We start from the raw sequence: 10,000 nt of genomic DNA, 5'->3' as shown, positions 1-10,000 counted from the left end.
AAAATTTTTTAGTCTTAACTCTTTGCCCCTTTGCACTGCATGTAAGCATCCTATTCAAATTTGTATGCTTTATTATTTTTAATTATTCAAATATATTCAAATGTATTATGCACAAATTTTGAACAGGGGAGGGGCGGGGCGGGGGGGCGTGTTACGCACGGTTCCACAGCTCTGATCAGAGCTACTGTATCTTTTCTCCAAACAAAGCAAATAAAGACTCAAGATTAATTTACTCAGTTTCCTGCTACGGCTCCGCTGCAGGTCGCCCCTGTTCTCACGGTTCACCGAGCCGCTGGTTGGGAACCTCTGCACTCCAGGACATTCTGTTGGTGATGGTTTGGTTTATTTCCCACTTCCATCACCACATCTGTGGAATTACTGGACATTGGGTTCAAAGACGCTCTCCCTTGTACACGGTGAAACGCCGGAGGAGAGGGAGACGCTCGCTGCGTCGTCTGCGTGGACGTGGACTTTGCACGGTTTAGGGAATATTTCACTCTAATGTGCAACAAACTGGATCAACTTATGTTGAACTTTATTGCGCGTCACATGTGGATTGATTCGCTCACGTTAACCAAAACGGCTATAATCAGTTATATATTTATAACAAAAAAACCACAATGCAATTGTACTTTCAGCATTCAAATATAAAAAATGTATTTTTTTAATATTCAAATTCTATTGGAATTCAGAATTTTGTTGCTGAAGCCTGACAGCAGAGTGGTCCGTTTCTAAAGAGTTAAGAGTTGAGGAATCAGTGGAGGGTATGAAGTGAAAAAACACCAGGACAAGGACAGATGGATGAATAGAGATGGAAGAGAGCGAGCGAGAGAGAGAGACAGAGAGAGAGACAGAGAGAGAGAGAGAGAGAGAGAGACAGAGAGAGAGAGACAGAGAGAGAGACAGAGAGAGAGACAGAGAGAGAGACAGAGAGAGAGAGACAGAGAGAGAGACAGAGAGAGAGACAGAGAGAGAGAGAGAGAGAGAGAGAGAGAGAGAGACAGAGAGAGAGACAGAGAGAGATTTTTTTTGATTTTTAAAGCATCTTTATTTTAACATTTTCTCTAGTTCACAGTTACAGACAATACAACAAACACACTTGGTTCACTAACAGAGTCCTACACGTTAAAAACAGACTGGAAGCACAGGTCGTCCTCCACCAGGGAACAGATGGCGTCGTTAAAACACCACAGCTTGATGAAGACGTCCAGACTCTTCATCAGTCTGTGAAAGTTAAAATCAATCAAGACTCTGGCCCTGACCAGCGCTACAAACACTCTTCCTAAAACACTCTCCTTTCCCCTCAGTTTGTTCCTCCTCGTGAGGTAGATGGCCATCTTCGCTTCCCCTACTAGAAAATTAAGCAGTCGCCATTTCTCTGCGTTGGCCCTGTAGTATCTAGCCCCAAAAATAAAACAGTTTCTGGACCACTCTTCCTTAAAGAGCTTAAAACTTTCCTTTAAAAGACTAAAAAGCTCTAAAAGTCTGTCGCACTCTGCAAAACAGTGAAACACGGACTCTGGCAGTTTGCAGAATGGACATTCATTTGCGACCGTGGGATTAAAAACAGAAACAAAGCTGTTGACCGCTATGGCTCCATGTAGGACCCTCCATTGGAGGTCCCCCGTCCTTTTCTTGGAGGGAGCTTTGTAAAAACTCCTCCAACACGGCTCCTCCTGTCCCCCCATCTGGAGCCGTCCCCTCCAGACAGTGTCCTGCCGCCCCTCCAGTCCCTTCCTATTTAAAACAACCACACACTCTTTGTAAAAAGCCTTCCCGCTGGCTGTGTGCAGGTCCAGTTCTGCATAACGTGCCCTGTGCAGCAGCTTCCCGGAGGACCCCTCCAGGTTGGGGGTCAGGGTCATCTCCGGGAAGGGATCCTCCGAGTTTGGCTCCTCCGCGCCTTCGCCGTACTCCTTCAGCAGGGCCAGCTCCTCCTCCGTGAGCGTCTCCCTCCACCTCTTGAGCACCAGGTGTACGATCCTGGTGGACCTCACCCCCAGCCGCTCCGCCATGGCCTCGCCGTCCTGCAGGTCGCTCCCCGCCGCCGCCACCACCTGCCTCAGGGTCAGGACCCCCGCCTCCCTCAGGATGCTCCTCAGTCCTGGAGTGGCCCCGTCCTGCACATCCAGCCTGGCTCCTCCGATCACCGGCTCCTCCAGGAGCCAGTGGAGGGAATCTGCGGCCTCCCTTTTCCTGTTCTTAAATAACCCCCATGCTTTAAAAAGCTCCTGGTAAAAACGGGGTAAGCCCGACTTGTTTAGAAGACTCGTGTCCATTAAAAACAACGAGCGGTCAAGTCCCATCCTCCCAGTCCTCTTTAAGACCAAGCCCGCCACGTCCTTCCAAACGTTAAAGTACCCCGTTAACAACTTCTGCACAAACTGTAACCTAAAAGTTGCCACTCTGCTTTTGATGTCCACCACACCGTGCCCCCCTTCCTCTTTAGGCAGAAAGACCCTTTCCTTCCTGACCCAGTGGAAATTCCGCCCCCAAAAGAAGTCTATCAGCTCGGCCTGTATCTTCCTAACTAGCAGGTCTGGTGGTTGGACACAGGCCACTCTGTGCCACAGCTGTGAGGCCACCAGGTTGTTAATAATGAGCGTCCTGCCCCTATAGGACAGCTGTGGCAGTGCCCACCTCCATTTTCTTAGCTTGCCCTGTATCTTTCCTAGCAGTCCTTCCCAATTCTTCCCCACCACACTTTCGCTCCCTAAAAACACTCCCAGATACTTTAACCCATCCCTTCGCCACCGTAAGCCTCCTGGCAGTTTTAAGAGTCCCCCCCTCCATCCGCCCACAGCCAGCGCTTCGCTTTTGCCCCAGTTGACTTTCGCTGCTGATAGCAGCCCAAAGTCCCTGACGATCCCCTCCAGTTTGCTGATTTCGTCCTGTTTCTTTATTAAGACAATGACGTCGTCCGCATAAGCTGATAAAATGTGGCTTCTCTCGAGACCGTTTAGAAACACACCCTCGATGTTCGTCCTTAATTGACACAGCAATGGTTCTATGGCCAGAGAGTACAACATCCCTGAGAGGGGGCAGCCCTGTCTCACCCCTCTACGCACTTTAAAAGGGCCGCTCAGCCCTCCATTAATCTTCAGTATACTCTCGATGTCCTGGTACAAAACCTGGATCATGGCTATCAGACCAGGGCTGAGGCCAAAAGCCTCCAGAGTTTTCCAGAGGTAAGGGTGCTCAACCCGGTCAAACGCCTTTTCCTGGTCTAGCGAAATGAGCCCAGTTTCAATGCCCAGAGAACTAGAGACGTGCAAAATATCCCGAATTAGGGACACATTGTCCAGAATGGACCTACCAGGCACACAGTAAGTTTGGTCCTGATGGACTACCAGGTCCATCACCTCCCTCAGCCTGTTGGCCAGTGCCCTCGACAGGATTTTATAGTCCGTGCACAGAAGGGACACAGGACGCCAGTTCTTGATCTCCTGCAGGTCTCCTTTCTTGGGTAGGAGAGTGATGACTGCCCTCCTGCAGCTGACTGGCAATAACTTATCTTTAAAAACTTCATTAAAAACCATTAAAAGGTCCTCCCGTAACTCCTCCCAGAACTCTTTGTAAAACTCCGCAGGAATCCCGTCGATGCCAGGGGCCTTACCCCCCTTCATGCTCTGCAGGGCCGTGGAAAGATCCTGCAGGGTCAGAGGTTCCCCCAGCACCGCACTGACATCTTCCGGGACCCTGGGCAAATTCCCACAAAAGGAGTAAAACAGTTCTTTTTGCTCCTCGTACTCACTTCTGTACAGCTCTGTATAAAAGTCCACGGCTCTCGTCCGGATCTCCTCCGGCCTCCTGAGCTCCTGTCCCGTGTCTGATCTCAGGGCGTGGATAAACCTGCTCTGCCCGTTGCTCTTCTCCAGGCTAAAAAAGAAACTAGATGGTGCGTCCATCAGTGCTGCGCTCTGGAAGCGAGAGCGGACCAGCGCCCCCTGCGCCTTGGTGCCTAGTAGGTCTGCAAGAGCAGCTCTTTTAGACTTGAGGTCCTTAATGTGATCTCGATTCCCAGTGGGTTCCACTACACCCTGTAACTCCACAATGTCAGTCTCCAGATCCCTCATAGATCTGGTGATGTCCCGTGTGACATTGAGAGTATACTGCCGACAGAGCTGCTCTATCTCCCTCTTCCCATAGTCCCACCACAGTCTTAAGGAAATAAAATCCTGCTTTCTGTCTCTAAAACCTTCCCAAAAAAACCTAAAAGCATCTTTAAAGTTGGAGTCACATAGTAGGGTGGTGTTAAAATGCCAATATGCGCTTTTGGGCTTTACATTGGCGATAAAAACACGGCAAACAACCAGGGAGTGATCGGTAAAACCAACAGGCACCATTCTACATTCCTTAAAAATGTTAAAATGGTGCTTAAAACAGTAAAACCGGTCTAGTCTGGCCAACGATAGAAAGGTGCCTCTGCAGTGCACCCAGGTGTACTGTCTTTCATCCCCGTTGGTTCTCCTCCACACGTCCGTTAGCTCGTTCTCGCTTGAGAGCAGCCTCATCGCGTTCTGCGATGCTCTGTGCGGCTCACAGTGGTTCCTGTCTAACAGGTCGTTCTCGGTGCAGTTAAAGTCACCTCCTAGAAACAAAAACTCCCCAGTACGAGCTTTGCTTAAAACCCCATTTAAAACTTGCAAAAAAGTGACTCTGTGTGGTCCTGTGGTGGGAGCGTACACATTTATAAAGACAAACTTATGATGCTCAAATGCTGCCCTCACCACCATCAGTCTGCCCTCCACCACCTCCTCCACCTCAAAGGATGCTGGGGCAAAGCTCTTAGAAAAGAGAAGAGCCACCCCACCGCTGGTGGTGCTCTTGTGGCTTAGCACCACCTCCCCCCCCCACTCCCTCTTCCAGTCAGCCTCATTGCCAGAGTCACTGTGGGTCTCCTGCACCAACAGCACATCCAGCCTCTTCTGCTCCATCAGCTCATACAGCAGAGACCTCTTAGCTGCGTCTCTGGCCCCATTCGCGTTCAGCGTGCTGATGTTAAAGTCACTCATTGCAACGGAAAAGGGAAACAGCCCGAACAGCAGCGCCCACCTCCACCTCCTCCCCATCCTCTCCGTTGTTCAGCTCCTTCCTGATCTTCTGCACTATTTTCTTTAACCTGTACACCTCCTGGTCCGTGAACCCTCCTCTCCCCTTACTCCTCATCTGTTGCTGGGCCGCGTTCGCCAGCAACTCCTTGTCTGAGAAAAAATCCTCCACCTTAATCCCTTTCACATTCTTCGTCCTGTGCAGAAACGCTTTTATTTTGCCCACACTGTAGCTTTTTTTGCCCTTTTTCTTCTTTACACCGAGAAAGACCTGCCCCTCACTGTCTGCAGCAGAGTCCTCCTCCATCCAGGACTCTGACTCCGAGCCTCCCTGCTCCACCTCCTGACTTGCCTTCCCCTGGCTTGCTGTCCCTCTCTTCGCCTGAGAGTCTCCTGCCATTTTGTTGGACTTTCTTTTGAGCCGAGGGACTCTCAACCGATCGTCCTCGTCCCCCATCTCAAAGTCACTTCCTTCCAGTGCCTCCTCCTCCCTAGCTACGTCACCTGCACTCCTTTGACTTTGTTCCGTAGCTTCCTTTCCCTCACCAGTCCCCTCCTGTCCCCCCGCACCCACCTGCCTGTCTTCCGGACCCTCCTCCTTCCCCTCCTGTCCTCCCGCCCTTACCTGCCTTCTTTCCAGACCCTCGCCTGCCTCCCCCCGTGTCTCCACGCTCACCTGGCTGCGCTGTCTACCTCCACCCGTTCCCTCCTGCGGCTCCACATTCCCCTCCCCCCCCTCCTTTTTTTTCCCCTGCCCCTCGCCTGCCCCCTCCTGTGCCCCCACCTTCACCTGTTTCTTCTCCTTTCCTTTCCGCCCTCCACCTGTCTCCCCCTGTGCCCCCACCTCCACCTGTCTTTCCCCTGCCTCCATTTGGCCCTCACCTGCCTCTCCCTGTGCCCCCACCTTCACCTGCTTTTCCCCTCCTTCCTTCTGGCCCTCCCCCGCCTCCTCCTGTGCCCCCTTCTTCGCCTGTTTTCCCCCCTCCTGACCCCCCCCTGCTCCCTCCTGTGCCCCCACCTTCGCCTGCTTTTCCCCTTTCTGACCCTCACCTGCCCCCTCCTGTGCTCCCTCCTTGTCCTGTCCACCCTTCTGCCCCTCACCTGTCTCGCCGCCTGCCTTCTTACCTGGACATGCCCTGACCTGGTGTCCCTCCCCACCGCACCCAAAGCACTTGGTGGTGTCAGTGTTGACAAACACCACGTAGTCAAACTCATCCGCCCTGATTTTAAAAGCTACGTTTAGCTCCGCATCCCTGTTGTTCAACACCATCAGGACGTGTCTCCTGTGCGACACCACATGCTTGAGCAGCGGCGACTTGCACCCCGACGGGACTTTTTTAACTGGCGACACCACCTTCCCGTGCCTCGCCAGTTCCTTAGTGAGGGTCTCATCTTTAATAAACGGCGGAACATTCGCCAAATTCACCCTCCTCGCCGGTGTGGAGAGAGGCAGGACGGGAACAAACATTTTGTTCACCGTAACGCCGCTCGCCACCACCGCGTTCACCTTGTCTACGCCATCCAGGAAAATGACCACCGCGCTGTTCATCCGCGCTGCGGACACAACGCTGCTGTAGCCGACAGCCTTCCCCACCGCCAGGCTGCAGTCCTCCACCGAGACCGAGGAAGACACGGGCAACTTAATGCCGTTCTTCCTCGTTAGCCTGGTGAGGTCCGACATGGCCGCGGACCCGCACCACCACCACCACCACTACCACCACCACCCCCCACCCGCTGTGCGCACACCCTACAACCAACAAAAAACTAAACCCGTCACCAACAAATAATTATAAACATGCAATTGATAGAAAAAGTTAGAGAGAAAACCACTCACTCTACCAAACGCTCACACGCTCCGCTCGCTCACACCTCCAATCACTCAGAGAGAGAGAGAGAGAGAGAGAGAGAGAGAGACAGAGAGAGAGTTGGAGAGAGAGAGGGAGGTAGAGAGGGAGATAGAGCGAGAGAGAGAGAGAGACAGAGAGAGAGAGACAGAGAGAGGTAGAGAGGGAGAGAGAGCGAGAGAGAGAGAGAGACAGAGAGAGAGTTGGAGAGAGAGAGGGAGGTAGAGAGGGTGTTTTGTCTGAGTTAAACTGCTGTCAGCTCCACTGATGGTTTTGTCGATACCAATGAGTCTTGCAAGGTTCGCACCGAGGTGTTTACATTAAATGACTACAACATGGAGACCGGGTCTGGGCCTGGATCTGCGTTACTCCTTTTTCCACCAAAACATTTTGAGGGCTGGTTTCAAGTCGGTGCCTAATTCACCACAATTACAATAATAATAATAATAATAATAATAATAATAATAATAATAATAACAACAACAACAACAACAACAATAATAATAATCATAATAATAAAAATAATAAATAATAATAATAATAACAACAACAACAACAACAATAATAATCATCATCATCATCATCATCATCATCATAATAATAATAATAATAATAATAATTATTATTATTATTATTATTATTATTATTATAAGACAGTTAGGTACGTGTTACAGGTTCCTAGGTTCCCGACTGTGCTCAGCGTTTGAATGCAGGGTGTTGGGCGTGGACCGAGGGACTCTCTCCACCGTGTCAGACCAGACGTCACTGAAACGTGGGATTCTTTCTTTAATCGATCGCCTTTTGCAGGGATGGGGCCGCGTCCTTTTTGGGGTCGGGAGGAGGGAGAGTTCCAGTTCTAGTTGTTGTTTGAGGAAGACCCATCAGCACCGAGGGCCTCATCCCTGCTGTAGGCTGTAGGCTGTTGGTGTCTCATGGTTGTTGTTGTTGTTATTATTATTATTATTATTATTATTGTTAATAATAATAATAATAATAATAATAATAATAATAATAATAATAATAATATAGCTATAATCATAATAAAAGACATATGGTGTGTGCATGAACGTGCATCACAACGTACCTACAGTGACATAATGACGTGGCTCTCAGACACCTTTCTCCCATGGAAAAGCAAACTGCTTCGTAGAAGGTTTGTAAGTTGAACCAACTGTGAACCAGAACCAGGTTCACGTTGGTGGAAAAGGAGTGTGTGAGGACCCGATCCGGGCCTGGGTGAAAGGCTGTTCCCGGGTGTGTGTGTGTTCCCCAAAGCTCCTCCAGACTTTCATTTCCTCGCCCTCTCCTTCTTCTCCTCCTCTCGGCATATTTTGATCCGGCCGGTCGTTCCCTTTTCCCTTTCTCCGTTCGCTCCATCGTTGGTGCCACTTGTTCTCCATGAGTTCATAGCTCCTCATCCCTCCTGTCTTCCCCCACTTTACCATCGTTCCTTCTCCTCTTCCATCCCCCATATTCCATCTTCCTCTCGCCTCTCCTTACCTTGCCTCTCATCTCCTTTCCTCCTTTCTCATCCTCTCATTTCCTTTCCTCTCTCCTCCTCCCTCTCTTCAAATTTCCACATTTTCTTTCTTCTCCATCTCCTTCTCTCTTTCCATTTATCCTCTTTTTATCTATCCCCGCCTCTTTTCCTTTGCGTTTCGTCTCTTTCTCACCCATCTCCTTTCTTCTCCTCCGTTCTGTGTGTGTTTCCCCCTCTTCTCGTTCCCTCTCTGCTGATTGATGGAAAGGTATTGATCAGAGGAAGATGGCTCGGTCTGATAATGAGGGAACGCAAGAAAACCACAGAAAGAGGGCGAGGAGGGAAAGGCAGGTTAAAGGAGGAGAGAATCAAGGTTCTGTCCTTTTATTGTGGAACCTGCAGGTTATTACTGACATTGATATTCACACACACACACACACACAAACACACACATACACAGACGTACACACACACACAAACACACACATACACAGACGTACACACACACGCACACACAGACGTACACATATACACACACTTTCAACAGTCTCTTTTTTATACTTCATACATTTACTTTCCTCATGCACGGCCGAGCTGAAAGCTAAAAGCTAAAAGTTTAAAGTTTAAAGTTTAAAGTTTAAAGTTTAAAGATGCTCCCCCGTGTGTTTCCACTCAGGCCCAGATCCGCATCTTGATTTTATTTTATTTTAATAACAGCAACAATTTTCCTTCCCTCCCTCCTTTCTTTGGCTCTTTCTTCCTTGCTCTGCCACACTCTGCCACTCCTTCACCTCCGCTCTTTGTCACCGCCTCCCGTCCTTTTGAAAAATGTCTCTCTCTGTTTGTGTCCCTTTTAAAATCCCATCTGCTTTATCTGTCTCCGCCATGTTTCCCTCCTCTCCACCTCCCTCCCTCCCCCTCTCTCTCTCCACCCACTCTCTTATCTTGCTTGCACATTTTTTTTATTATGTCTGTATATATATATATATATATATATATATATGTATATTTATCTTTTTCCTATTTTCTGTCCTTGTGTGTCATTTGTTTGACCGCTGATGCCTCTCTCTCTGTCCCTCTTTCTCCCTCTCTCCCTCCCTCCCTCCCTCCCTCTCTCTCTCTCTCTCTCAGCCCGAGGAGCTGACCAACGTGCTGGAGATCTGTAACATCGTCTTCACCAGCATGTTCACTCTGGAGATGATCCTCAAGCTGACGGCGTTCGGCTTCTTCGCCTACCTGAGGAACCCCTACAACATCTTCGACGGCATCATCGTCATCATCAGGTTCTTGTCGTTCCTTTAACAGAGCACCTCAGACACACCCCGCTCTATACGTCCAGAGCTCACGTGGTTGAATGTGTGAGTCACGTGACGATGTGGGATGGAACGAGGAAGTTCTTAGTGAAAGGCCAATGCAGCGTCACCTCCACAGAGAAATCCACACCCTGCCTCAGAAGGGCGTGCTGCGTGCCACGTACCACACGTGCGTCGTATCGTGCAGCGTACTTTACTATTTACTATGCGAGTGAAAACAACGATGGCCTTCCGGACGTAATGCATCGCCATAGAAACTGGCATCTCGACGAACGCTGCCCACCCGGTGGAAGGACAGGCCAGGATGGTGAA

The 10,000-nt window shown here is 49.9% G+C and overlaps 1 protein-coding gene across 1 annotated transcript in view; it reads left to right on the top strand.

Moving 5' to 3' along the window:
* The window catches only part of LOC307237438 (voltage-dependent T-type calcium channel subunit alpha-1I-like), a gene marked incomplete at both ends in the record, with an annotated part of 155,785 nt that overhangs the window by 78,349 nt on the left and 67,436 nt on the right, over positions 1-10,000 (top strand). The window contains one exon of the mRNA XM_080010150.1: positions 9,507-9,658. Within this exon, the coding sequence (XP_079866276.1) occupies positions 9,507-9,658 (152 nt within the window). The remainder of the gene's footprint in view (positions 1-9,506; positions 9,659-10,000) is intronic.

The sequence above is a fragment of the Zeus faber genome (assembly GCF_960531495.2).
Source record: "Zeus faber genome assembly, chromosome: 11".
NCBI classification, from domain to species: Eukaryota; Metazoa; Chordata; class Actinopteri; order Zeiformes; family Zeidae; genus Zeus; species Zeus faber.
This window is presented reverse-complemented; position numbering and strand designations above follow the sequence as displayed.